The following is a 27,719-nucleotide window of genomic DNA, read 5'->3' as shown; positions in this document are numbered from 1 at the left end:
TCAGGGTCATTCTGTCTGACTTGAAAAGGTTGTCCAGAGCGATGTGGACAGGACAGCTCGTGTTTTCACTGGCCACGCTCTCTGAAAGTTAAACTGGAAGCTGTCCACACTGCGCCTGCTGGCTGTACGTACAGTGAGCGCTGTACTGCGATCTGCAGGTAATCTGACACACGGAGTCCGATTACCTGCAGACGTGGTGACATGATGGTCCCAAACAGGAGAAACCAGACACGCTAACGCTGTCTACGCGAGCTGGTGGTTGGTTTAAAGGGCAGTTTGGGGAGAAACAGTGACTGAGCTCTCTCTGCAGAAACCTTCAGCAGCAAACACGAGCTGGTTCAAACCGTCTGACGGCCGCTTTGATGCTGTTTGATAATCAGATCCAGTTTGCAGCACCTGGGCCAGCTCTGGCACTAAGAGCTGGACCAGTGTATTCTGGTACATCATGTATCACCAGGCTGGGAGGCAGTCATGATGTTTTTGGGCAGCTGGGAACAGTCTTTGATCGGATTTTCTTATTGGTTGATTTTCAACCGAATGTTGTAACATCACCTCAAACATGATCAGCTCATACTGGTTCTGGTCCTGCATCCTGGATCCAGTCCTGGATTCAATCCTGGATGTTCTTGGGTCTAATTTAAGAGACAGTCACAGATCATTTCAGTCATTTGAAGACGACTTTAGCCTGAAAACATTTCCTCTGAGGTCTCACATCATCACCACCTCTCAGGCATCTCTCAGTTTGAGATCAGCAGCTTCAGGGGAGCAGAATGAAGCTGACTCCACCCTCCAGCACCACCTTCATCACAGGAAGGGTCCTGACCTCCACACAGCTTTCATCTGTTTGGAGCCACTTCCTGGAAATGAATCTCATCTCCTCGTATTTCTGATGACAGATGCTGTGATCTGGAAAGTACCTGAAAAACCAAACCGTGGTTTACAGCAGCAGCTGGACAGGGAGAGGCGTGAAAACTGGTATCTCTGAGACACTTGTCCTGCTTTGATCACATCTTTTCTAACAGTTCTTCCTATGGGGTTTTGAATGGACTGATCAGCACAAGACACATGCAGAAAAAAAGGTAGAAAACATCACATTCATGCACCACAATGCCATTAACGTCGCTCATCTTTAGTCTCTGCATCTGTGTGCTTTACATGAGGACTGTGAGCCGCTGAGTGTGTGTGTGTGTGTGTGTTAGAAAAGCCGCTAACTGTTTCTTCATGTGCAGTTTGAGACGCCACCAGCCGCCGCTGACTGCAGAGCAGCTGAAGGTGGATGCATTCCTGAGGCTACGTGCTTTATACGCAACAGATGAGCGAATGGGAGTGAGTCCAGACACACACACACACACACACACACACACACACACACAGAGCGAAGCATCCTTTTCCGTTTAAGGGAATGAAGGTTTTCGTCTGCAGCCTGAAGCACTTCATGCAGCACATCAGTCTGACCTGTGCGAGATTTCAGGATGGAAAAATGATTCTTTGCTTCTTCTTCTTCCGTGTTTCTTTCTTTTCTTATCTTCATAGGTTTCCGTCCATAGACTCCCAGATAAATATCTCCTGCTGATGTAAACTCTCACTATCTTGTCAGTATTGAACAACTACAGCTCCCATGAGGCACTGAGGCTAAGACTCGTGGGATATGTGGGCAAAGTGAAGACTCATTCTGAAGATGCTAATGAGTGTTAGCATTACTTTTGCACTACAGTGTTTTTTTGCATTATAACCTGCATATCACACTGATATTGTAGAGTTATTGAACAGACTGCCATCAAACACACTGAGTGTACAAACATAACTGCTGTTTGCCTCGATGGGTCCTGATGAGGCTTTTATTTGTTCCGTTTCTCATGACCGGAAAACAAACACGGTTGCAGTTTCTCAGCTGTCACGTTCAGCAGCATCACTTTGGTCTGAGTGATGCGTTTATAAAACACCACCTGTAGCACCACCTAGCGTGCTTTTAGTGTACTGCTTCACATCCACCTTCAGGTGCATAGACAAACCTCTGCAGTGCAGTCAGGTGCCAATTTATTAGGTACACTGAGTTAAATCTAAAGACTCTGCTGTAATAAACGTGAACATTAATGTTCAGTTTATGTTAAACTGATTCAGAGAAATGTTCATTCAACTGCGGGGAGCTGTTGCAGTGTTACACCAAGATGTTTGTTTAGCCTCATTGATATAAATGGCCTGGACAAAATAATGGAAACACCCGTCAGCAGTGCAACACAGTAAACTCCCCAGTCAGAGCTTGACATGCAAACTGGCAGTGAAATTAACTAAGATTATTTTTCTTAAAATGATCTGATAAAAAGAGCCATGTGGTTATTGCATCACCCTGTAGATTTGTCTTTTAACACCTTTTGATTGTTTGGTATTTCAGAGGTTTATAGAGGATAAAGACTGGGCGGCAATGTAGGTTTTTTTTCTAGGAGTTTCATTCACCAACTGATGTGTGTGTCAGTCGCTCGGCGTGTAAACCACCACACCACGTGGGAGTCGACACTCCTGTCACGCGTGGTTTGTGCAGACAATCAAAACACGAGACACAAATGTTCTTTTTCCACATTTATTCTGCTGTCCTGCTGCAGCTGCTGACACACAGCCAGCTGTTCACTCGTCTGCCTCCGACTCCTCGTCGTCCTGACTGATCTGGAAGTATCGCAGCTCGTACGTCTCCTTGTCGGACGCCACCACTCTCAGCCAATCACGGAGGTTGTTCTTCTTCAGGTACTTCTTCGTGAGGTACTTCAGATACCTGGTGGAGGGAGGTGGAGGTCGTTGAGTGCCAGAAATGGCAAAGTGCAATAAAATCTGTTATTCTTGGTAATAATTTGTCGTTGGGTGCAGCTAAAAAAAGAGAAGGGAGGGAGAGCTTTACCATGTTTACAGGATTATTACTATGCTGCACAGTTGAAACCCTTAGTATACTGGTGCTCTCCAAATTATGAATCTAAATGGAAATGCTTGGAAACTACACAGTTAAAAATTCCAATACAATCTATTATAGGAAATAAAAACCAAGCAGAAAAATATTATAACAGTTTGAATCAATGGACGGTATTCACTCTCAAACTATGGTTTAAGGTTCTGAGGAAGTTACAAATAGAGAAACAGGCAAGAGTCTTGAATTGGATAGCATATGATCCAGAATTTGAACTTGCTAGATTGGACAGGGGCTTTAAACAGTGGGTTAGGAGAGGGATCACATCCTTTTGTTCATTCATCTCAAACAGTAAATTTCAGAGTTATGAGTCTATCTCAGCCACATTTGGACTGGAGAAGCAGGACTTCCATAGATACCTGCAAGTCAGAGACTATTATAATAAAAAATTACAAATCAAGGAGGAGAAGGAATACAATTTAATCTCTATATTTCATGAGGCTTATGAAAAGAAAGATAATAAAAAGTTGGTCTCAAGAATATATGGAAGTATACAAGTTTCTAAAAATCATTCCACGTTATCCATTTAACAAAAGTGGGAGAAGGAGTCAGAAACACAAATATCAGAAGAGACCTGGATAGAAATATGTGAGACACAGGCAACCACTGCAAACTCCAGATCTCTACGAGAGTTCGGCTGGAAGAATGTAGTGAGATTTTTTATAACTCCTAAATTAACAGCACTACGAACAGGCACACAGAGCCGAGGCTTTTGTTGGAGACAATGTGGAACCCCTATGGCTAACCATGTTCATGTTTTTTGGTCCTGTCTGAAAATCCATTTATTTTGGAGGGAGGTATTAACCGAAATAAATAAAATAAAATAAGAGTGGATTTGGAATTTTCTTTTGTTGTTTTATATCTCGGCAAAATTCCGAAAACAGTCTCGCATAAGGACAGATACTTGTCGAAGATTCTTCTGGCTAGTGGTAGGAAAGCCATAACCAGAAGGTGGATGCAAGCAGATCCTCCAACACTGATCCAGTGGCACGGGATCATTCATGAAATTTACTGTATGGAGAAACTTACTTTTATTTTAAGACTCCAATTGGAGAAGTGTATGGAACGCTGGGAAAAATGGATCGAATATGCGCCTTGAAAAGTGTGACATTTGGCTATGATGTATGTGTATGCACAGTATGTATGTGTAATAGAATACTTTGATTTTAACTGTACCACCCATGATGATCTCATGTTCTATTTACATGTTTAGAAATAAAAAGTTAAAAAAATAAATAAATAAAATAATAATAATAATTTTTCGTTGCAGGCAGCAGCAGAGTTTTGATTTCCAGTGATTATTGTTCACTGAGGTTTCATTATAATCATGATTGTCAAGTGAAGCTTTGGCCTTCAGTTCACGAGCTGCAGCTCAGCTCATCTCACCTTTTGGAGAACTGTTTCTCAGACGTGACGTTGATCTTGTTCTTCATGCGGCCGACCTGGACGATGTTACCCAGATTCCCCGTCTTTCCGTTGACCTTTATCCTCTCTTTGAGGAAGATTTCCTGTTGGACAGAGCACAGTGATGCACTAGGGAAGAGAACCCTAGTCAATCAGGAGCTAGGGAAGGGAGCCCTAGTCCACACGCTGGGTTAGCTGCTTGCAGAGATCACTACATGAACCCTTTCATGGTCTGATTTTGGTGTAGATTAAGGTGTTAAATGATAACTGATTAAAGCTGCATCAGAAACGCTGCCAAACGACAGTAAAACGCAGCAAGACTTACAAAGTTTGCAGAGTCCAGGATCCCGTCCTCCACCGGGTGGGTCAGGTCCAGGGTGAACTTCCATGTAGCTCCCTTTTTGGCCTTCTTGCCAACAGCTGGCCTCCTCTGTTTGATCTGCAAGGTACGACAAAACGTCAGGTCAGCAGCAGCACACATCTCACCTGTTCCTCATTATTCCAACTTTTACTGGTCGGCTGTCGTTTGTTTAATTCCAGTCAGAGTTCTTAGTTTAGTATCACCAGACATTAGTTCAATTTTCACTGAATTTAAATATATAGAGACATTATCAGGTCCCTAATCTCAACCAACACACTGCATGTTAGTGCACCAAACTCTTCATTCCAGAGTAAACCTTTCACAGATCCTGATATTACCATACTGTTACTCCTGAGCACCTCAGATAAAAATGACCAAGACATGAATAAAAAATGGCGAAATTTATCAAATCTGAAATACATTTTTTTCAATTCAAGATGTAAAAACTGACTAGTACTATTAAAATAAGCAGGAGCGCTTTGTCAGTGTCACAGTCAGAGGTGGCTGCTGGGGCTGTGAAATTCCGGGATAATTGAGGTGGAATCTTTCCATTAACATTAACAGGAATGTTTGGGAATGAAACGGGGTCTTTTGCTCAGTCTGTATAAACACCGTGTCATACGCAGACAGACACAGACTTTTGAGACATAACAAAACTTACAATAGAAAAAAAGCTAAACTTTAATGAGTTAACTCATTTAACAAGGATGAATGGAAATAGATAAAACACCTCAATCAGCACGCACAGTCGAGCTACATCCAACATGGTGACAGCTAGCTAGTCACGTAGTTGTAGAACTGATGGTTTGACTTCGAATACACGATCAACTATACGGATAGCTGAAATCTATGTTACGCCGAACTGACTAGCAGGCCTTAGATTACACGTACACTGACGGTATACCTCACGTTTACCAGTCAAGATGAGGAAAAACACCAACACGAAAGAAATCATAATTTATTCTACGGACACTGGCCTCCTCTCGTGGACTGATGAATGAACACGTGTAAGCTAACGTCAAGCCTACGAGGAGCTAATGCTAACTCTGCTAGCTTACTGGTTTCCTTCCCTCTAAAACCGCTCGTGGTTTAACGCACAGCTGTACCATCAAAGATTTACTTTACTTTACTTTACTTTTTACTGAGTACAAGAAGTAAAAATGGCAAACAGATTAACGACATATTGCGAACATTGCGGAGGAGCTGGCTGAGCTTACCGGCGCCATGTTTGAGGGTCGGACGGGAAAGAGGGAACCGGAACTGACGAAGCAGTGAGGTAGTTTGTGCCGCGTGGAACGCCCTTACCAAATATGGCGAAGGCAGCAGAAATAAACATTTCCACACACGGACCTGGGAAATGCCTCGATGAACGCCCAGTGCGGAGGTCATCCGCTCCAGCAGAGGTCCTGACTGTGAAACCTTTCTGTCAGCTTCATTTTTAACCGCAGTTTCGACACCAGCATTTAGATTTCACCACATTTTGTCTGAAGGGACGTTACAGGTAAAGCTCCGCCTGTTGTTTCAGCGTATCTGTGTCAGATGATTCAAGTCCAAAGGTCAAGCACAGCCCTAACACACCCAGATAATAAACCTGCTGAGCCTGGTCAACCATTGACAGCCTCTTCACACATACCTCCATCATCGGGCCTCAACCCTGCTCGCTCAGCTGCTCCAGCATGAACTTTGAGGAAATCAAATCCAACCTGATGAGTCAGAGAAACCGTGACTCGTCAGCTGGGTGGACTGAAAGGAAAAAAACAAAGCGTGCCTCCTTCTTTCCATTGTGGTGCCACTTGTGAGTCAGTGTGCAGACAGGAACGAGCGATGGTAGCATCACAGCAGGGTCGAGCCGTCTGCTGCCATGACTCCACATCAGACAAACAACAACAAAGGAGTTTCCAAGTGACCACAAACAACAACACGTTTACCCTGACACCGTTTCTGAAGTCGCTTTGAGTGTCAAAAACTAAGTTTGTCTTGAGCTTCTTCTTGGCTTCTTGTCCCTACATCACACCCACACACTCAGACATGTTTGTAATCGGTTTGTTTGTCTTCTAAACACCCTCACACACTATCAAACGTTTCTCAGGTGAGTCACGCCACACTCCCCGGCTGGAATCACGCGGCCTGCTCTGCTCTGACAGATGTCGACATGTCGTTCAGCGTGTTGGACTGTTTGGTGTCTGTGTGTGAGTGTCATTGAACCGTTAGGACAGGTGTTTTCCCCCAAACATGCTGAAGTTCAGGAATGATCTGCTGTGCAGGGTTCAGGTTGGACTCCAGCGTGTCAACAGTTCAATCACCAACACCTCACACTACCTACTTTAAACCTCCAACAGTTCAAATGTCATCGATAGCTCAAGTGAAAATCTAAAAGCATGTTTGTCTTGAATATTTCAGCACTTAAAATGGAAAAGATTTACTTTTAAAAGGGTAGAAAACTAGTCCAGCTTACAGAGGCAGGCGGCGTAGACTCCCTTCATGGTCAATGCTGCTGCTGTTCTGCGAGTTCTGCTTGTTTTCCGCCTTTAAGTTTATCAAGACATCATCCGCAGACAATGTTGAGGGTGTAGCTACAAAATGCACTGTTTTTGGGACCTTAGTTTTTTCTGTTAGGATTTCAGCACTTTTAGCTGTGGAGGCTGTGCTTCAGCGCTGCACCGCCACCCTGATGTCCTGACATAACCTTTAAATTACAGGATGAATCAGAGACAGAAAACCAGACAATAGTTTGCAGTTTTTGTCCATTTGTTACATCGTTTTATTTTTGCCATCTCCAGTCAGGTGACAAAGGCCTCGAGTGAACAAAAAGTTTGCAACTCTACCACCCTCCCCAACCCGATCGAGTCCCTCAAAAGAAACACACGCCTCACTGCAAACCGCCTCCCACATTTCGGAGGCCCACACCGCTACACACTCATGCCTCTCAAAACAAGATATAACACTCCTTTTGTATTTGGGGATGACCGAGGCAGCGGGGGAGCCCGGACTGCCCCGGTGGACCAGAGGTGTGAGTGCACAGGACCCTCACGCCCCTCAAGCTTCTACACAGACAAGAGACTGGCATCATGAGGGAAATCACTGAAGTTGGTTTCTGTACTTCTTGGGGGGAGAAAAAAAAGATCTCTTTTCTTGGTTTTAGAGCTTTGACATGCTGGGGTGGACCTGAAGTGCTCTGAAGTGCTAGCCACCACCATTCCCAGCCGATAGGAGAAAAACGGACCTTGTCGCACCCAATCCACTCAGGAACCAGAGCAAAGGCCATGCTGGAAAGCGGTATGGCTGCAAGAGGGACGACCTAAACCAGAATTTAGTATCTACAGGGGCAACCCTCCCTCCCACTGCTTTAACAACTCAAAAACTGCCCCCCATTCCCTTCCCTCTAAAAGGCTTTAGACCTGCTATATTCAAGAATATAAAAAAATAATCATACAAAAGCTGAATCCCGTTGTTATTTAAACATTCAGGAATGTGAGTGGCAAAACCAACACGTTGAAGGCAAAAATAAGCAGGAATGAGCGACTGATCATTAGTTTTGAAGTTGTTTTATATAAAGTAGATTTGTTGCCAAACAAAACCTCAGCGATCAGGCAGAGGACCACGCAGCGAGCTGCGGTGGAGCCTTCCCAACAGCAATGGAAAAGAGAAACGAAAAGGGGAGGGGGGAAAAGATCAATGATGAGAGAAATCACAACAGAATGATTGAGGTTGTCTGTGAAGGCCGACGCTTTGGTGACAGAACCAATGAGAATGCAAGAGACTGGTTGTGGGTGGTGCTTGTTGCCTGGGCAGCAAAGTCCGTCTCCCTATTTGTTGGCCAAGACCTTGGTAGCGACAGCACATTCCTCCCCCATGGCAGAAATCACGGTGACCTGCGGAGAGCACAACATGTTCGAGTCAATCGTCTGAAACTTTTCACATGCAGCTCACGCTCCTCGCATTTTCCCAGCGCGACAACTTCCTGCTCTACCTCAGCACTGAACCCGCCTGCTTTCAGGCAGAGTGAAAATTAAAAACGTCAGATTTATAAAACACATGGCCGACGCATGTGTGCTCCATCAGCACAGATCCTGCTCTCGCTGCTGCCGACAGTGTCAAGAATTTGCCTCGTCGTCATTTACATCTTTCAGTTTCTGGTGTCAGGCGTCGTCCTGCCACTAAGACATGAATGGAGATGCTTACAGCCCAGCGACTACACAGACCCGCTAAGTCTCTTCTGGCCTTCAAACTTCATTTAATATATTTGTGCAGTGGTTCATCTGCATCTAATAACCCCCGAGCTTTGACACTTACCACGAATTCATCACCCGCTTCAAACTTTGCCTCAATTTCCTTGCCGACTTCGCTGTCTGGGACACGCAGGTCCTCCCTGATGTCACCGTTGTCACTCATCAAGGACATGTAGTTTTCATTGATGTTAACCAACTGGAAGGTGAAGACACAGCAGAAAACAGCAATTAGCTTCACACGAACTGCAACTCAAAACCACCATTTATAGTTTTAAAAAGGACCAAATTCAAAGATGGCCATTCCATTTTTATTTGTTTACTTGCACGGCGTAAATCCAGGTTTAATCATTTTAACATCATTACTGTGTTTTGCACAAATGTCAAAGTGATAACTCCAATAAAATGACAAACAGCATATTCCACATATCAACAATCAGTCAGAAGTGCTGTTGATATTTCTGATATTGCCTTGTTGATGTTGCAGTGATGCTCAGAGATGGAGGGAAAAACCTGATCACAAGCAGAATTATTGTATTCTAGCAGCCGTTATGACATGCAGACATTCTGCTGCTGAACAGCTACATTTAATTAATCAAACATGCTGACTAGAAAATGTCCCCATGATCAAACTAAGTGGCACATTTCTGCAGGTTATAAATCATTCGAGCAGCCTGCAGCTCCTGAGATGCAGCCTGACCAGACTTGAACTTCATGTTGAAGAAAAGCCGTCAGAAGATGGCGGCCATTATTCTAATGGAGTTTTGCCTCCTTTGCTGAACTGCTGTGACACCTGTGTGACAGTTTCAGAGATGTTTGGACCTGCGTACCTGGTAGTCTATCCTCTTGATGGAGGGCACATCCATGTTGTGGGTGGAGGGGCACATATCTTCATGCTTCTTGTTGGTGAAGATGTCGATACCAACCAGGTTAACCTACAGAGGAAGATTTTATCATTTAGTGACTTAAGTGTTTAAAGACACCTGCCAGAGTTTATGTAAGCAGCACACAAACAAAATGACATCATTCAAAACTGTAAACCTCCTCCCACCTCTGAATTTACAACAGTTCATCAGTTCATTTAGCAGGGAAGTGCACATTAATGCACACTGCTGAGAATGTGCCAGAGTCAGCCGTGAGGCTATTTTTCACCTGCAGGCCCAGGATAGGTCATGAACCCTGAGGTGACCAATAAAAACGCCACCATGACTTTTAAAACACACACACAGAATCTTAATTTTTCCCACACGGGGGCAAAGTACACATGGGAGCACCCTGGTGTTTGAAGAAGACGATAAGGAGGCTGCATTACTAACGCAGCACATTAGGCAGCTCGGATCAGACTGGTCTGAAATCTGAGATCCTCCAACCCAAGCTGAGCCTCTGGCCTCAGCCAAGCGCACCTTTGACACCGGTCGAGCTTTTTTCTTTCCAAACTCCATTTAAACGCTGTAATGCCCCCTTACAGCCGCTCTGTTTCGAGGGGCTACATAACCGTAGTTTAAAGAGAATTTTACCTTGGCATGTCCGTGCTTGCCGGTCTTGGAAGTGGACATCTCCACAATTTTGCATGGACGTCCCTTCAGCACCACGTACCCGTTCTTACGCAGGGCAGAGCACTGCATGGGGTAAGTGGCGGAGGCGCCAGACTCGCCAGTCTGGAAGTCAAGATCGGGATCTGCCATGGTGCGATGGGTCAGGGGTGCTGTAAAAGATCTTTACACATCATTTACCTTACTATCAAACCCTGAACACATTCACATGTACTCTCATTACAGGGTAAATACTTCATAACTGATGCATCCAAATTTAGCCACGACATAATAAAAAATACCACCAACTACTGTAAACATACAGTGCCCCGTTTAAGAAGCTACCTGAATGTTTTTTTAATAAAGAAACCATGTTTGAGCTGTTTGGAAGATTAACAGCCACAGTAGAAATCAGTGGATATGGACTGTCCATTTACAGGACGAGAAAGTCCAAACTAATACTACTTGTTTTCATGGGAGTCACAATCAGACACATTTAGCAAGCTTTAATTCAACTTCAGAGATAAAGTTTTATGGTGTTGACATGAGTCATTATCAAAGGTAGCTTCACATATGTCTACTCACACTGGTGTCCACAGATGAACTGTATGAACACTGTGACAACTAATCCCATTTAAAAACTAAATTAATTTTCATATTCTGTGATTAAAACCTTGAGGAAAATGTACAAAAAAAAAAACAAAACAAAAAACACCATTAAGGTCTGTTCAAAATACCCAAACTGAGGATTTTTGCTTTAGGTTTAACTGATAACTGATCAAAGATCTACTGGTCTAACGTGGCCAAATTATTTCCTGTATGTATATATGTACACATATATTAATAAAATTTGACTCTTGACTTGAACAGCAGCCGTTTTTTTTTTCCTTCCTTCTTTCTGTCTTTTGACGGTCATGCTATCTCCCTGTGTGTGAAAACGTACTTGGCTAGAAAACGGTTCCTGATTTTCAGCGGGTTAAATCCCAGTTTAACGGGCCTGTCTCCGGTTCATGCCCGGGGCCACTGCAGCCTTTTCAGGGCCCGAATCTGCGGTTCGAGCGCCGCCTGCCTCAACGATTCGGCGTCATGTCGGAAAACGTCGCACTGATGATCTGATCCGCAGATTAAATTCAGCCCGTTATCAATAAAGTCAGACGACAAATGTAACGTTACGAAAAGTGGAAGCACGGTCGACTTAGCTCGGCTCAACACGAGGGTGGCCGGCTACGCCACTTTCAACACTACCGCTAGTTTCATGTTAGCAAACAGCAACTTCAATTGAACTTCGTAACTCATCAAAATTAACACTAATTAATTAGCTAACAACGGCCAACAATGTTTTTCGAATGTAAATATTAACTCTTCTGAGGACCAAAAGGGGTAATTTTAGTGATTTTTCCATTAATACATCAGCTAGCGCAAGCTGTAACAAGTTAGCGTTAACGTTAGCCGGCCTCGAGTTTACAAGTGCAACAGCGCCAGATAACGGTACAAACCCCACTAACAATGACGCTACGTACGCCAGCATTAGCTGATGTTATCTTAGACTTTCAGTTTTTAACAGTCCGTGTTTAATTCACTGACATTAGTGTTATTATAATACGCTTTAAGTGCGCTGAGGGTTATTAATTAGTTAACATGCGCCACCGCTTCACAAACAGCGAACAGTTATCCGGCTGTTAGCTAATGCGATGCTAACAGCGGCTAGTCACGCTAGCCGTCCATTCAGCTCCGTCCAAATAAAAGCAGCGATTGACGCTCGGTCGACAGCGGCTGGCCTGTGGGCTCTTCTGCTTATATCATCAAAATCAGAAGGCCGAATGAACATCCAGCATATTCTCAACGCGTACCACAAAAACTGATATTAGAATAGAGGATGACAACCGACTTCCACCGACCGCGCCGCCGAAGGCCGCATGTCCCTTTGATTAAACCTGGTAATGTTAGCTGAACACGGGCACCCACACCCTGCCCTGCGACGGTCCACATCCAGCGGGAAATTAAATAACTACTTCCACAGCTTCTCAAAACAACACACACCTGCTTTAATACTTCCGAATCGGTTATCGGTTCACTTAAAAATCCGCTAACTTCTCCGTTTATCCCCCCCAAGGCAGAAACACGCGCCATGCCACACTTACCTTCCAAGAAAAAGAGGACCGAGAGTGCGCACGCGCGGCCAACTTTACCGCAGCATCCGTAGAGGAAGAGGGGAGGGGGGCGTTTATGTGTTCCGGTCGGAGCCCGGCAGAAAGGGATGCCAGGTCTGAGGCGGGCAGACATGGCAACCCGTCGGGTCAAGTCGTTCTCCCACCCCGGAGAGAGGGGTGGGAGAGTGGGGCCAGCACCCCACCATCACCGCCATTACAACTTGCGAAGTACTCAGATTCTTTTTCTAAGTCAGAGTGTCTATGTCACAGCAAAAAATGTATTCAAATATTAAAAACTAAGCAGCAGAATGTCCCTGCCAGTGGAAATTATATAAAGGAGCACAACTGTCCATTAATCTGCAGACCGTTTTCTTCCCAGAGTCCTCGATGATCTTAAAAATGTCTTCCCACAACAGCCCAAAACTCCAAAATACTCAAAAAATCTTCTAATTATTTTTTTTTTATCAATCAGCTACTTGATTAAAACTGATTAATATTAATACGTATGGATCAATAGCATTATAAGCAGAGTTTTATATATTTTTGAGTATTTTTTGTTCAATCTGAATTCTGTAACTTGAAATAAAAGCTGTCGGATAAATGCAGTGGTGCGTCGCTGTCGCATTAAAGTACTACAGTGAAGTGCAAGTGTCCCAAAAACATACTGAAGAACAGTGTTTGAGTAAATGCATTCATTTGCATTTTTTATTTTTTCCATCACTGGCGAAAAGGTTTTAGTGTGATGATGATGTGATTTATTCAATGTATTTAAAAGACATTAAAACCAATTCTCCACCTTAAATCTGTGTTTTTATGCACCAAAACTAACCTTTGTTGGCTTGATCAGACTGTAAAATCATGAAAAGAACATTTTGAAGTACTTTGACCCAGTAAAAAGATGTAAAACTGTGCAAAGTCTGACTTGTGGGTCTCATTCAAAGAAACCAATTTAACTGGATAACATCAGTTTTCTGATTAAAGGGTCCTTGTTTAACTTGTTCAAACCTGCGCTGTGAGACAAGTAAATTGCAGATGAACCTGAGTCTAAAGGATTGTACAAGAATGAGTTTTTTTTATTCATTTTTTTGCACCCGTTGAAAGGATTTTGACTTTGGGCAGCCCTGAACAAGACGTTACGGTGCGAGGACTTACAAATGAAGTTTAAAGAAGGAGAGCGGAGCAGATGGCGTTGCTGTACAAGGAGAGGACATTTATTGTAGAATTTCCAACATCACAGATGTGTGTTACCAGATTGAGGTCGTCTTTTGACTGATTCCAGTGATTCAGACGAGGTGAAAACATACACTCACATGCATGTCACACACCTGTGCACACACCTGCTCACCTACACGCACACGCTCACAGGCTGACAGCCGTACATACGTTCACAGTCTTGATACGTACAAAAATTGAAATACAAATACAAATAATACCACAATAAAAACATTGTATTCTTTTTTTTAGAAATTCTTATAGCTATGTTCTCTATTCTGTAGAAAGACAACTAAGCTTTAATAAGTGAACGTTATTTTTTTGTCTTTCTCTAAAATGATCAGCAAGATATCATCATAACGAAAATTCTTACAGTATATATATCTTTTAATCTATGGTTTCTCCAACTGACCCTGCCTCCTGACCTTTATTCACAGGGTGTTGATTACTGCTAACATCCTGCACATGTGAAAGGCTTCAGCTGGCCTTAAAGCGGCATCGCGCACACCTAACGCATCCTTTAAGATCAATGAACAGCGAAAGAAATATCAAGTAAAAGATGAAGCGCTTCTCTCTCCCAGCCTGCCTCACAATCCCTCAAACGTCAGCGTTTCTAGAGACCATCGTCAAAGTGTCAACCCCGCGAAAAATAGAAAACGTCATCCAAAGTGATGCTGAGCCGCGTCCTGCTCGCTCTTTCAAAGCTGCTCTCGGCGTGAGCGTGAAATATAAACTTGATGGTAAATGTAGAACTCTCCAGTGTTCGATCTGCCCAGATGCTAAGCTAAGTTAAACTCTCAATTTACAGCTCAGTGTTGTGAGAAAAATGCTTCCGGGTTCCCGTAGAAGTCACCGTCCAGCTTCTGCAGTCAGAGCAGTCAGTGTATTGCCTTAAACTTACGACTCATAACGAGTGACGACAGGTACTGTAAAACATGAATGTCACCATGCAAAATGCACAACTAAATAAACAGTGATGGACCACGGAGAAAAGAGCACACCTGGGGAGGGAACCCAAAACAAACTTCTGCGAAAGTCATCGCTCGGCTCGTTGGTCAGAAAAAAAACCCTCCCATTCGAGAGGAAGTACAGAACGGACAGATTTACGGAGGCGCGACAGAAAAGCCAGGCTGTTTTTTTTCCTCAGTGTTCTCACCTGCTTTGCAAAGTCTGTCCTCAACATCAAAGTGAGTATTTACACGAGTGCAGTGAACACAGAACAGCAGGGACAGAAAACGGTGGCGAGAACAGAGGGCAGCAAAAGTAGAAACTTCCAGAAGCTGGCAACTACTCTACGCCAAGTTCTTCTTGTGAGAAATGATGTGAAGATTTTGTGTTGCTGTTGCAGCAATAATACAATATCTACAAGCTTCCTTCCCGACCAGAAATACACCAGGACAAAGTAGCCACAGTAGCTGAAACCGACGGTGCGGCGTCCTCAGCGACAGGTGTCAGATCTCTCATTTCCCCTGCGACACCAACTGAACAGGCATAGAGGTGTTTCAGCAGCAGCACTCAGAGCGAGTGTTCACACTGTGAGCAACACCGTCACATGAACGATCAGGGCAACAGCATGCACATCGGCCACGGGCCAACAGGTTTTCATGAAGAAAACGTCTGACAGCGCGAAGAAGATGCCCTCAAGTTTTGCTACAAGATGTTGAGCTTCAGCTGACCAGTCGTCGCCATCAGAGGTGATTCAGATGACGACAACAAAAATATATATGATCTGAATTTAACATTGGGTCAGGGGCTCAGAGAGCTTAAAGGCTGATTGTCCACACTGAGCCGGCTAATTTAGAAAAGCCTGAAATGACACAAAGTGGCCACAGGTTTTTGGAAAAATCTGTTCGTGGTCGGACACGTCTGTTATTAAGGCGTCTACAGAGTCTGAAAATCCACTAAAATACGATTTGATAGCTCGTGAACCGGGGCTCGTGTACTCTGGGTGATTTTGTGCCGTATTTCAACTGGATGGTTTGTAGATGTCGCTCGTAGCAGCAGCTGCATTGTGGGTTCATAAATTCGATGCAGGCAGCACCACTGTCTGAACTGACGACCAATGATTTCACCACTTTTGTTTTGCATGATTGTCAACTTTCATCAAGGACGGCCTGACACCCCACATGGCAAAGACTCGACATCCTGACAAACAACAAAACTGTGCATCACGGCAAACACCTGCTCAGCAGCTGCCTCTTAGCTTTACTGCCAAACAGTCAGCAATGCTCCGAGAGCGTCGATTTATCTGGTTTGTTTTTAATCATGTTAGTCTTAAACTGGAGGGACAAACTTCAGCCGGCTTAGTGTGGACGCACTGCAAAGCGATTCTGGTTCACCCCAGAGTGACTTTCACATTGACAGACTTGAGTTAAGTTGCATCCACTCTTTGGGTCAAGTTCAAGCTCAAGTTTTCTTCTGTTGATGCTACCGTAATAGCCAGAAATGTTGACTCACTATGACACAGCGCAGTAAAGGACGTCCGACCCGCTCCGACACGCAGTCAGAACACGTGCATCGCCGCCAGCACGCAGAGTGGAACGACATGTCGTACTCGCAGTGTGAACACCCTGTAAGGAATCATTAATGTGCTACACAGAGAACTTCTCTACAGCTCCCCGTTCACTCCGATGGGGACGTCAAAGGCTACTCGGCATGATGTCAACGTCCATTAAAGTCCGGATCAAAACTCTCAAGAACAACCATCAGCCCAATCGAACAGTCCCCAGGGAAGGAGAAGGCATGGTCCACTGTCCCCAGCAGGCAGTGTCACCATCAATGGGCCTGCAGCGCCCCCTGTAGTGGGACCTATATGGGGGACGCACTCCTGTGGTTTAACTCGTCCTCCAGCTGTTCAGCAGCTCGTTGTTTTCCTCCACAAACACACACACATTGTACACACACACACACACACACACACACACACGCACACACACTCTCCTCCCGCCATCCCTTCGTCCCTCTCTCCAGATGTCGGGCGATGTTCAGAGTGAAGAAGAGGAGGGTTGTGGGCCGAAGGAGGAGTGTTACCAGTTCATCATGGAGCTTCTGTTCAGGGTCATGAAGAAGACTTGACTGCTGCCTCCTGAACGCACCGAGGCGAAGAAAACCTGCAGGAAGGAGGCAGCGAGAGCACGAATGATCATGAAACAGATCTTAAGGATCTAGATTTCTAGTTTTGTGAAGCTCAGATGGGAACAAATCTGTTCTCGCTCGTCTCTTATTCAGCACACAAAACATTAAGCTAGCTCCTCATTGGGGCTGGTGCTAACTGTTTCAGCTGCTGAAGTGACAAACACTGCCAGCAGAAGGTCGCATCAGCTGTCACTCATTAACACAGTTTGCTCCCTGCGAGTGTGCGACTGTGAAGATCATTTAAGAGGTAAACAAAGCAGCACTTTGTAACGCCGCTGTACAAATGCTAAGAGACGGTTTCTGCAGTCCCAACAGAGTGAGACCTCTTCTCTCCAGTGGATATCTGGAGTCACATTCTCCCTGTTAAACATTCATATCATCAAGCTGATCAACCGATTTGTTTTGAATCCAGATCTTCAGTATTTGGATCAAGCAGCACATGAAAGTGTAAAATAAAAATAATTGATCTGGACTTCCTAAGTCTGAATCACTCACCCCAAAACGTTTGTGTGTTCCTAAATTCTTAGTTACAGACGTCCCTGATGTCTGCGCCTCACACAGAAACGTTTTGAGGGACACAAACGTCCAGATGTGTCCCGCTCACCTTGTCGTTCCTCTCTGACAGGAACTTCAGTCGCTGAGCTCGCTTGTGCATGAAAACTCCGTCGAGGTGTCCCGTCTCCACGGAGCGGATCTCGATGGCCTTCTCTCCCCAGCCCATGATCTGGTTGGAGTGGATGTAGGCTGCAGGGAAAGGAGAGGGTAAACACACACACGCACACGCACACGCACACGCACACACACACACACACACAGAGGGGGATTGGACAGGAGAAGACTCAGCACCAGTCTCACACCCAAGCCAGTCACACACGGAGGCCTCCTCCGCCTCACCTCCGGGAGGAGATTATTGCAGCAGTTTCTGACCGGTTTGACCTCTGAGCGCTCCACGAGACGAGAGGAGAGGCGGTGGGGAAGATAATGCAGTAACAGGCTGCTCGCTGGGCGTCCGCTGATGTCGATCACTTTGACGTCTGTATTTGATTTAAAGGAAGCGTCTGAGCAGCACTGACTGACGCCGGCGGTCTGAACAGCTTCAGCGACTTTCTGCAGCTGCTTCACAACAATCACCAGCGAGGCTGCAGTCTGAGAAGACCAACAGCAGCTTTGAAAAACGTGCCGTCTCTCTCATCGGCAACACCACGAGGCCAATTAGTGAAGCGCCACAGACGGAGGCCATCTTGTTTTGGGCACAGAAATGCAAAAAATCGCCAAGCCATAACGTAACTGTGTGATACCGAACAAGTGGGAAAGGGTCATAAAGGGGGTCCCGCTGCAAAGACGCAGGCCAGGATAGAAAGTCCAGTGAAAGGTCTTTTTGTTCTTCCTGCCTTCTAGGTTTTTTTGCTGGGGGGGGTCGACCAGCAGCTTCAGCGTACGGAATAAAAGGCGACGGCGGGTTTCATGTCTGGGGGGGCTGAGGCTGGGCTTGGCTGTGAGAAACTCTGGTCTGACAGTAAAACACACACAAACACGTTAACAGGAGATGAAGTCCACACACAGAACACGTACAGTAACCACCACCCTGCAGGACGTAGACGCAGTCAGTCCAACATACATGTTTAATCAGTCCGGATATCGTACACTGACATCTGAGAATCAGAGCGTGAAGGCCGAATGGAAAAACACAGAGGCTCTAATCGACTCGGATCATAAGATCCAAGATCCATCCTTGATGTGCTTGAGTTTCCTGCTCACGTGGTCTGACTGAGTGCACTGATGAATAATAGATTCACGTAGATGCTCACGCTGCACTCTCAGGCAGAACTTTGATCTCACTCTTCATCTGCTGTCGCACAAATATCTTGTTTGCTTTATGTTATTTTAGAGCTCACGCAATCAAGGATGAAGGTAAGAACGGATGTGAAATTTCTTTTTGAAGCATTTCACAGTCGTACAGAACGAGAGGACAGAACACAGCAGACAAACGACACACAAGCATTTCCCCCGATGCACAGAAAAAATGCAAAGATAGAGTCTGCAGCGTCCAGAGTGACAGATGTGAGGGCGGAGGTGATGCTCTGTGGGACGTGTCGCTGTCAACGCATGCAGTCGATGGGCGTTCGACACCTGACATTTAAGAGATACATCCAGTTTTTGGTCGTCTTTCTTTGGTCTACTCACCTGTTAAGTGATGAGAACGTTGACACCAAAACCCTCCGTTCAATTTGGTCGCAATTTTTCAACAGCCAAATTTCAGGAATTCAACTGATGTAATAAATATTGGCCGATATTTCAAATACTCATATTGGTATTTCCCTCAAAAAGCCAGCATTGGGCCATAATGAATCTAGAATGTGAGCCACTTCCTGCCACAGCTAATGCTAATATCGCCCCCAGTCCCAATTTGTTTTATCAAGTGACGTCATTTAACAGAATGTGTGTGAAGGTGTTAGCATGAAGGGACGCCGCTGGCAGTCTCACGTGGATGATTTTGGCGCCACACTGTGCTCAGTATGTTTTCATCACTTCACCTGATGGAGTCAAACAGAGTCTGTTCAACCTCCCAAAAACCTGATGTACTCCTTTAAGCGCTGAATGGAACAGGTGAGACTAGAGTCCTGGCGTCTGGTCTAAAGGTGTGACTGAAAGCAAAAGGCAGGAGGAGAGAGAGGAGTGTGGCTCTGAACGGAGGAGGTGTGGCTGAGAGTAGTGAGGGTGAAAGATGATCTGCTGAGACCGCTTAGAAAGGTCAGAGGTCAGGGGTCAGGGAGAAGCGAGCTGATTGGTTGACGTACCGACGGAGGTGGGCATCTCGCCCCACTGCAGCACCACGTCTTTGGTGATGCGTCCGTAGGTGTTGACGTAGACGCCCTCGTCCTCGTAGCACAGCAGCATCTCCATGCCGTCCGTCTTGGGCAGAACCACGATGGCGTGCGGGGTCACCTGACCCTGAATCTGCCGGGGCGACACACGGGAGGGGGTTGGAGGGGGTGGGGGCAGGGGATTAGGAGCTGCCGTGAGCCTGCGGGGGGTCTGCACCCCTGTCCAGCCCCCCACCCACCCACCCCGAGAGACAAGAAACTGCTGCAACAATGGAGACTCCCGCTCGGCAGCCACGCAGTCGCCATGGAAACAGACATGAGGACAGCGTGATTCATGACGGCTAAAAGCAATGTGAGGCGGTTGCTATGGTTACCGCCTCCTTCCCCCATCCATCTCTCACAGCAACCAGAGCAGGGTTAGAGGAGGACGCTGATTCACCCACTCAACACTCATTCATTCAGCCATTAATGCAGCCATGCCTTCATTCATTCATTCATTCATTCATTCATTTACCAACTCACTGACTCATGTACTTCATTTAATCAGTTATTAATTAATTCACTAATTTATTCATTGGCTCACTAACTCACTGACCCATTTATTCACTTGCTGACTAATTTGTTCACTCACTCACTCACTCACTCACTCACTCACTCACTCACTCACTCACTCACTCGCTCGCTCACTCCTTTAACTACAAATCATTGTACATTTAGCCATTCACTCATTCATTCATTCATTCATTCATTAGCTCATTTATTCTTACAGATTCATGTTATTTCCTCTATTGGTCATTAACGCTCTCATTTGCCCTCACTCAGCCTCTCACTCTTTCACTCTTTCATTGACTAAATTGCCCAATTTCATCTTAAAATCAGTCAATTTGAACGTGAAATCAAATGCAATTAATGTGTAAAGAGTAACGTGTTCTGATGATGTTCAGGATATCATTAACACACACGCACGCACGCACGCACGCACGCACACACACACACACACACACACACAGACTAACATGTGAGGGGATGTAGATGTCGTAGGGGTTGCCAGAGTCCACATCGATGACATGGAAGCCAACACTGGAGCCGTAGATGACCTTTAACCTCTGGCCCTCCTCCACGGTCAAGTCGACCAGCTGGGGGCGGTGCTGCAGATCAGTGAACGACTGATGGCGGAGAGAGAGCGAGGGATTAACGCCTGAGGCTCCATCAACAAAGAAAAGCTAATTAAAGGTGGCTAAAAACTCCAAACCACCGACGCTCTCAGCAACACACACACGTTTATTCCATTTATTATTCAAGCATACAGAGTCGGGGGCTGACTTTAAAAATGTAAAAATGTCTTTCAGTCTGTAGGTCATTACACAAAAACTTAATATGAGGCATTCACATCAGCAAAATACACATAATACGCATATAAAACACTGTACTTTGACTAATAATGATCGTCTTATGAATGAAAATACACGTTTTCATTTTATTGGTTGGTTGGCTGATTTATTTCTATATATTTGATAAACTCTTGTCTGTGTCACGACCCAGAGAACGTGTTTCTCACCGATTGTTCTTGATAAATGTGGATAAATCTGACTCGTTAGCTCACATTTTGTCCAGAACAAAGGGTCTTTCATCCCCTTTTAGCCCACCCTAGCAGCTCGAGCACATTCTGACACATCTTACCTTGAAGGCCATAAACTTGTGGTAAGGTTTAGGCGCCCAGGCGTAGATCTCCACTGAGTTCTTCAGAGCAATCACCAAAAACTTAATCCTCTCATACTTGACTGCAGGAGGAGAGCAGAGCAGATATGTAGCACTAGCATAGCGATATAATCCAAATTGTGCTTATAAACTGCAGGTAAAAAGCTTTGCATTTGAGATTTAAAAGATTAAACCCCTCAAAAATGTTTACATTTAATGGTTAACTTTGCTTTTTCTTCCCAAATTGGAGACAAGTCCTCATAATGCAGGTGTCTTGACAAGTCTGTGTCCTCATAATACACATAAACGGGTTTGCGTACCAACTTTATAGTGCACGCAGCCCTCCAGGTCCCCAACAGTGATCCAGCCCTGTTTCTTCTCCACTTCAGGGTCGTTGTGTAATATCCTGTTCCTCAGCCAGGAAAGGTAGTAAACACGCAGCTTGTTCTTCTTCCCTGAATAGGAAAAAAATAAGGAAAACTATTCAAAGAAATAATATTCTGCTTACCTGTAAATCTGTTTTTATGCACAGTTTAACATTTCAGGCACTGATGACGGTCATCTGATGTGCTTATATGTCGTCAACATCCCAGACATCCAAATGCCATCAGTGAGAGCTTTACTTGTGAGGCAGCAACACACCAAGAGTACGACAGATGTCACGTTCAACGTCTTTTTTTGTTTGATATTCAAAACCAGTGGGGGGCGCTTGAAAATTAAAGAGGAAACGAGGGACACAGTAACACCGACGAGCAAACAATGAGATATTATTATCAGCAGAGACAGAAAACTGAGGGTCAGAGCGTTCACCTGCTTCTCCACTGAATGCTAAGGGCTAACATGCTAACATGTTTATAGATGTTACAAAGAGCCACACTCAAAGGCTGAGTGATGGGATGGGATGTCATAGATGGAGGAGGTACATTAATCATGTAAATATGGAGATAATGGCTCATTCTCCTTGTGGCTGCAGGCCCAGTCTTTCCTGGAAGGTCCTCACTGCACTCCTTCGCTCACATGAAGAGTGAAGAGGGAAGTTCAGACCCTGGTTCTTAACTTAACCTGCGCACAGGCGGCCAATCACAACACTTTTAAAACTCATTTAAACATCACATTCATGGCCAAAGTAAAAGGACCTTTAGCTATTCACATCTGGCACACCGACCTGAGATGGTGACCAGGACATTGAGTCCTTCCAGCACGTCCATCTGTTGGAAGCGCCGTCGATTGATCAGGTTGTAAACTTTGCCTTGACCGCTTCGATCCAGCAACATCAGGCCGTTCTCAGTCCCCACCAGCAGATTCACCCCTGCACAAACACGCACACGTCTGCTTTTTACTGCCGTGTCACTGCATGAAATCAGCGTTGTGCACACATGTCGGCGAGCGTCTCACCCCAGAGAGCTGCACAGAGGATCTCAGAGTTGAAGCGTTTCTTGTATTTGCGGATCTCGGGCGTGTCGCTGTGCGGTCTGATGTTGGTCGGGTTGACGTTGACCACGGAGATCTTCCTGGCCTCATTGAGCCTCGCCTGCTCCTGCTCCTGCTTCAGCAGCTCATCAGCAAACAGCGCTGCAGCGCGACAAGACGACACACAGCGTCACCTGACGATCTTATCAACTGCACCAAAGTGAGTGCACAAACCTTTTTATTAAGGATGACCACCAGTCAAAAGGAAACATACCTGTGGCGTGGACGTTATCATCGTCATCAGTCGGGGAGGTCCCGTACACCCTGGGGTCGACAAACGGCGTGAAGGATGCCTTGGAGCCTCCGCCGCTTCCCATCCCGTACTGCAGACGACAGAAACACAGAACACAGTGAGCCTCGTCCGTGCGATGGTTTGGGAAACCTGGATGAAATAAAGGAATCGCGGTGCGTTTGTGGTCATGGTGAGCCACAGAAGCATCCTCAAAGCTCTAAAAGGGATTCAACAACTTTCTCTTTTTGTGTCACAATAATAAAATCTGATCTCTTCCTCAATTATTCCACTTTTATCAGGACACCTCACTCCCAGCGTTTCCTTTACTTTTCCAGCCGTCTGCATCGTGCACAGGACGCTTTCTGGATCAGAGGCCGGAACACCGAGAGAGGGAGGGAGAAAGAGAGGGGCGCTCGGAGAGGAGGGAGGGAGGAAATCCAGTTTGTTCCGTCTGTGGGGAGAAACACCGGAGCCAAAGCAGGACACACGGAAATAGAACAGGGCGGGAAATTAAAGGCGCCACATGTCGATTCTGACGAGTCTCTGATGAGACCGAGCGACCAATCGAGCGACGAGCGTCTTCACGGCTTATCGCTGCGTAGATTTCTGGTTATGCTTTTGTTTCACGTCATTACAAACAATAATTTGGGTTTTGGTCGAACATTCGTTTGGTGAATTGAATAATTTAATCCAAATATTTATCCAGTGTTTGCACATCTCGTTTTACATCTATTACAATCTGCTGAAACGGTGCAGTGATGTGAAGCTAGAACAGAAAAACTACTTCTGTGAGTAAAGTTGGCTGTTTTGAGATTAACTCTCAAAACAAGCAAATGAATTCTCATCGTGCCACAAACACTGATTACTCTGTGAGTTGAGATTTTGTGGTTGTAAAAGTAGAATTAAAGCAGCTGCAGCAGAAATGTGACGGTCCCCTGAAGCAGCTGCACAGATTTCATTAAACTGAACTCACTGGAGCAGCTGCTGATCACAAAGTTCCTGTTTGTTAAATCAGCAGTTTGATTTACTGATATCAATAAACTGAACATCCTGTTTTTAGAAACCAACCAGTTTAACATACTGGTGTCTTTGGTGGCTGCTGGTAATTTCCCACCCTGATGAAGGACCGGACAGCTCGCTGGTTGCAGGTTTGTGGGCGGGTGAGGTGAGACGGGGTGAGACGGGGCGAGCGGGGTGAACAGGTGACGGGGGGCTGGTCTGCTGGGATCAGGTGTGGGGGTTTTGGGTTGCCGCTCCACCTACTTGGGCCCCGGAGGCGTCGCCGGGGGAGACCAGGGGGGAGGTGCTTTGCTGCACCAAATCAGGGAGATTGGCGTTGCCAGGGAACAGATTAGCGTTGCCAGGGAAACCATTGCTGGCAGCGGAGCTCCGCCTCCGTTCCCTAAGTTTCTGGAAAAAGAGAGAGAGGCGGGCCACTGTGCAGCGAGGCTGTGATTGACAGGTCAGGTGATGGGGGGAGGAGCTGAGCCCTGCTGTGTGTGGGTGCGCATGTTTCTGTGTTTGTGTTGGTTTTTAGAGGCAGGCGGGTGGGAACTGAACCCAAAAGCTTCTTCATACACACACACACACACACACACACACACACACACACACACACACACACACACACACACACACACACCAAGCTGCCTACAGTCGATGTTTTCTTTTGACCTTTCTGGACTTTCTATAAACTTGGCTTAATTGATCAATTAACGACAGAAAATCTATGAATTTTTTCAGCCATTTTTTAGGTAAAAATGTCAACATTTCTCTGTTTGTGGCTTCTCAGAATTTGCTATTCTTTGAATGCCTTGTTTTAATTTCCTGTCAGAAAAAAACTGGGTTTTGGGGAAAAGTGATGAATATAATCACAACTTCTTTACATTTTAAGACTTAATCAGCAGACCAATTAATAATGGAAATAATTATTAGTTGCAGTTGAAATTAACTACAGTATTCTACTTTAACTGGACAATATAGCAAATGGATTTAATTAATGACACCGGGAATCTCTTACTAACCTAAATCTTCTCTCATCACAGTTTTAAGTTTATTGTCTAAATCCCAAATAATTAAACTGAGACTACAACAACCAACCAGTCAGCCAAAAGAATCTTTCACTGGTCAAACTGGAGTTAACAAATATATAAAAAACGAGCTCGAACGCCAAAAAAATGCACTAATGTATTAAAAAAGACTTATTGTTACACTGATCACCATCAAGACTAAAGGGAGATAAACTTAGTTTTTCCAATAATCTGCTGCGAGGAAAAGCTGAGTGTATCCACGCCCGGCGTGTGTGATTCACACTCACAAACCAAAACTAAAGCGTGAAACAGGCAGGCATGCAGAGCGTGTGGACGAGGTCCCAGGGTCAAAGGTCAGAGCTGAGAGGCTCACCTCACGCATCATCAGCGTGCTGTCCTGGGAGCTGTTTCCATATGAGTCATCGTGGGCATCGTTGTGGCCTCCCATCATGCCAAAGGGCTCATTGGTACCTTGACTGGCTGCTGGCCTGAAAGAGAGATGCCAGCGTCGTTTAATATGTCATGTTTTGAACTCTTAAAGAAAAGTTTCTGTCATTCTTTTCTTTTCTTTTCTTTTCTTTTCTTTTCTTTTCTTTTCTTTTCTTTTCTTTTCTTTTCTTTTCTTTTCTCTACACTCCTTAAAGCTGCATTTTATTCATTAGGTAATGCTGTAAGAAGTGTACATTTGTGTAGCAGATGTACCTAATAAAGTGGCCACTGAGCGTACGGGTTGGTGCATGGAAAGCCAGTGGAGATCATATGTTCCAGGAACATGAATACTCACATAATGCGCGGTATATCGCTGACAGCCACTGTGCCGTCATTGGCGCCGCCCTCCCCCTCCTCATCCTCGCTGCTGTGAGAGTCCTCGCTGGATGACGAGTAGTCCGTCACTTTGACAGGCGGGCGGCTGGTCTCCTCCCCCTGCCGCAGCTCTCTCAACTCTTTGGCCAAAGCTGTCAAGTCCTGGAGGACGGGGGGACAAGTGAGAGTCAAAAACCGGTTTTTAGGTTTTATTTATGGGGAAAGGCTCGACCTCAAAGCACAGAATCAACTCCAAAGACGACAGAAATATATTTTTTGATGCTTGCATTGATGCAGTAACTACAGGTAGGACTTTTTCTACTTCACAGGTGTCATTACAGGTTTTATTTTCCAAACTGGAATTCACGCCTCACAGTTAATAAATGCAGACGAACATACCGTTTGTTTGTTCTACATTAAAGGTGTTAAGATGTCTGGAAGCTGTTCATAGCGTAAATATCTACTTTTGTCTCTGACAGGTCTGTTAAAAAGACGTCCAACTCCGTCGTTCAAATTTAGGTCTGCATCTTATGTCACGCAAAGTGTTTCGCTGAATAAAGTGTTGAGCGGAGGCCATCAGACAGTTCGCTGCAGTGTGCAGAGCAGTGCATCGGCCTATGGGAGACACCACAGCAGTGAATCCAGGGTGCCTTCAGGTCTCTGGGGGTCGGATCAGGAAAGAGCTGAACACCAGCTTCGTTTTGAAAATGAGGAAAATCTGAATGAACACAGTTCAGCTAAGAGAGAGATGACCCAGAAACCTCAAAATGATCCAATAAATCAGTGAATACTGGCCTTCAATTCATGTCGTTCACGATAAGAAAAGGCAAATGTAGTATTTTTAGAGCATTTATGACTGAATTACACGTTTTAGAGTATTTCTAGCAGTAGTTCAAGGGGACGTTTACTCCTCGCAGCACAATGCAAGCTGTTAGTCAGACTCATTTCTGTCAGCCACATGACTGCAGGAGGGCAGCGAGCAGCAGGGCGGTGCAGGGGGCAGAGGAGGAGGTGCAGGCGCCATCATGCCTCAGCGCAGGAGGGCCGAGGGTCAAAGTTCAGCGGGCTCGAGCCTTTAGATTCAGCCTCGCTCACACCTCGCCGTTTGCAGCTAAGAGGGTCGTGCGTGTGGTAAGTGACAGGAAGTGGACCATGTGGGGAGCGGTGGGTGAAGGAGGAATGGGGAGGGGAGGGGGAGGGGGTTATCTTACCAGCTCCTCCTGATGAGAGAGAGAGAGAGAGAGAGAGAGAGAGAGAGAGAGAGAGAGAGAAGATGGGAGAAAGAGAAAGAGAGTGACTGTGGAGGTGAAACATGGGAGCAGAGACGTCTGAAGCCTTAACAGGAAGTGAAGGAAATGAAGACAGCGACTGGCAGCAGCGTCCCGAGGGACACACGAGAGGGACACAACAGTCATCGTCCAATCAGAGAGACGCTTCTGTGAAGGCAATGTGTTCATGCTGATAGCAGAGAGGCTGTTGGTCTTATCTGAGGCGGCCATGTTGGATGTCTGTTTTTATCAGTATGAAGGTTTTAAAGATTCCCCCAAGAACGAGATGAAGGACTGAAAGCAGTGGAAGTGTCCCCGTAATCTGCCCCATCGTGCTACTTCTGTCGCCTTCAAGTGTACTTAAGCGTACTCAAGTAGTCCTTGAGTACCACTTGAGTAATACTTGAGTGTACTTGAAG

The 27,719-nt window shown here is 45.4% G+C and overlaps 3 protein-coding genes across 14 annotated transcripts in view; all 3 read right to left on the bottom strand.

Annotated features, from left to right (window-relative positions):
* Nucleotides 1–2,564: 2,564 nt before the first annotated feature.
* On the bottom strand, nucleotides 2,565–5,962 carry rpl22l1 (ribosomal protein L22-like 1). Its single transcript, XM_070985832.1, has 4 exons — nucleotides 5,936–5,962; nucleotides 4,683–4,796; nucleotides 4,340–4,461; nucleotides 2,565–2,767 (listed from the first exon to the last, which is right to left on the bottom strand). The coding sequence occupies exons 1-4, from the start codon at nucleotides 5,942–5,944 to the stop codon at nucleotides 2,623–2,625; spliced, it is 390 nt and encodes a 129-aa protein (XP_070841933.1). The 5' UTR covers nucleotides 5,945–5,962; the 3' UTR covers nucleotides 2,565–2,622.
* Nucleotides 5,963–7,448: 1,486 nt separating this feature from the next.
* eif5a (eukaryotic translation initiation factor 5A) lies at nucleotides 7,449–12,759 on the bottom strand. 4 transcript variants are annotated; one of them, XM_070985828.1, is made up of 5 exons: nucleotides 12,618–12,759; nucleotides 10,462–10,649; nucleotides 9,775–9,879; nucleotides 9,012–9,143; nucleotides 7,449–8,590 (listed from the first exon to the last, which is right to left on the bottom strand). In XM_070985828.1, the coding sequence occupies exons 1-5, from the start codon at nucleotides 12,757–12,759 to the stop codon at nucleotides 8,525–8,527; spliced, it is 633 nt and encodes a 210-aa protein (XP_070841929.1). In that variant the 3' UTR covers nucleotides 7,449–8,524. The 4 variants fall into 4 exon arrangements, with proteins under 4 accessions (XP_070841929.1, XP_070841931.1, XP_070841932.1 ...); XM_070985830.1 differs by having other exon boundaries at nucleotides 10,462–10,660; nucleotides 12,618–12,632; XM_070985831.1 differs by having other exon boundaries at nucleotides 10,462–10,660; nucleotides 12,517–12,622.
* A 1,056-nt stretch (nucleotides 12,760–13,815) lies between these two features.
* Nucleotides 13,816–27,719, bottom strand: part of tnikb (TRAF2 and NCK interacting kinase b) — a 43,614-nt gene continuing 29,710 nt past the window's right edge. For 8 of the 9 annotated variants that reach the window (XM_070986393.1, XM_070986394.1, XM_070986395.1 and 5 more), the window contains 11 exons: nucleotides 26,013–26,194; nucleotides 25,602–25,716; nucleotides 23,181–23,289; nucleotides 22,892–23,068; nucleotides 22,662–22,805; nucleotides 21,817–21,951; nucleotides 21,479–21,579; nucleotides 20,815–20,964; nucleotides 19,772–19,931; nucleotides 17,578–17,717; nucleotides 13,816–16,948 (listed from right to left, as the gene is read on the bottom strand). In XM_070986393.1, the coding sequence (XP_070842494.1) occupies nucleotides 16,865–16,948; nucleotides 17,578–17,717; nucleotides 19,772–19,931; nucleotides 20,815–20,964; nucleotides 21,479–21,579; nucleotides 21,817–21,951; nucleotides 22,662–22,805; nucleotides 22,892–23,068; nucleotides 23,181–23,289; nucleotides 25,602–25,716; nucleotides 26,013–26,194 (1,497 nt within the window). In that variant the 3' untranslated portion in view covers nucleotides 13,816–16,864. The remainder of the gene's footprint in view (nucleotides 16,949–17,577; nucleotides 17,718–19,771; nucleotides 19,932–20,814; nucleotides 20,965–21,478; nucleotides 21,580–21,816; nucleotides 21,952–22,661; nucleotides 22,806–22,891; nucleotides 23,069–23,180; nucleotides 23,290–25,601; nucleotides 25,717–26,012; nucleotides 26,195–27,719) is intronic. The other variant, XM_070986402.1, reaches the window with a different exon arrangement.

This window comes from Chaetodon trifascialis, chromosome 18, assembly GCF_039877785.1.
Source record: "Chaetodon trifascialis isolate fChaTrf1 chromosome 18, fChaTrf1.hap1, whole genome shotgun sequence".
NCBI lineage: Eukaryota > Metazoa > Chordata > Actinopteri > Chaetodontiformes > Chaetodontidae > Chaetodon > Chaetodon trifascialis.
The sequence above is the reverse complement of the archived record's forward strand: the minus strand, read 5'-3'. Positions and strand labels throughout refer to the sequence as shown.

Coding starts and splice junctions, on each gene's coding strand:
- rpl22l1 (XM_070985832.1), bottom strand. Junction 4,462..4,682: donor TCCTGGACTCTGCAAACTTT/GTAAGTCTTGCT, acceptor TCTGTCCAACAG/GAAATCTTCCTCAAAGAGAG. Junction 2,768..4,339: donor GAGAAACAGTTCTCCAAAAG/GTGAGATGAGCT, acceptor TCCCTCCACCAG/GTATCTGAAGTACCTCACGA.
- eif5a (XM_070985828.1), bottom strand. CDS start 12,759: ATGTCTGCCCGCCTCAGACCTGGCATCCCTTTCTGCCGGGCTCCGACC. Junction 9,880..10,461: donor GCAAGCACGGACATGCCAAG/GTAAAATTCTCT, acceptor CTTCCTCTGTAG/GTTAACCTGGTTGGTATCGA. Junction 8,591..9,011: donor AAGCGGGTGATGAATTCGTG/GTAAGTGTCAAA, acceptor TGCTCTCCGCAG/GTCACCGTGATTTCTGCCAT.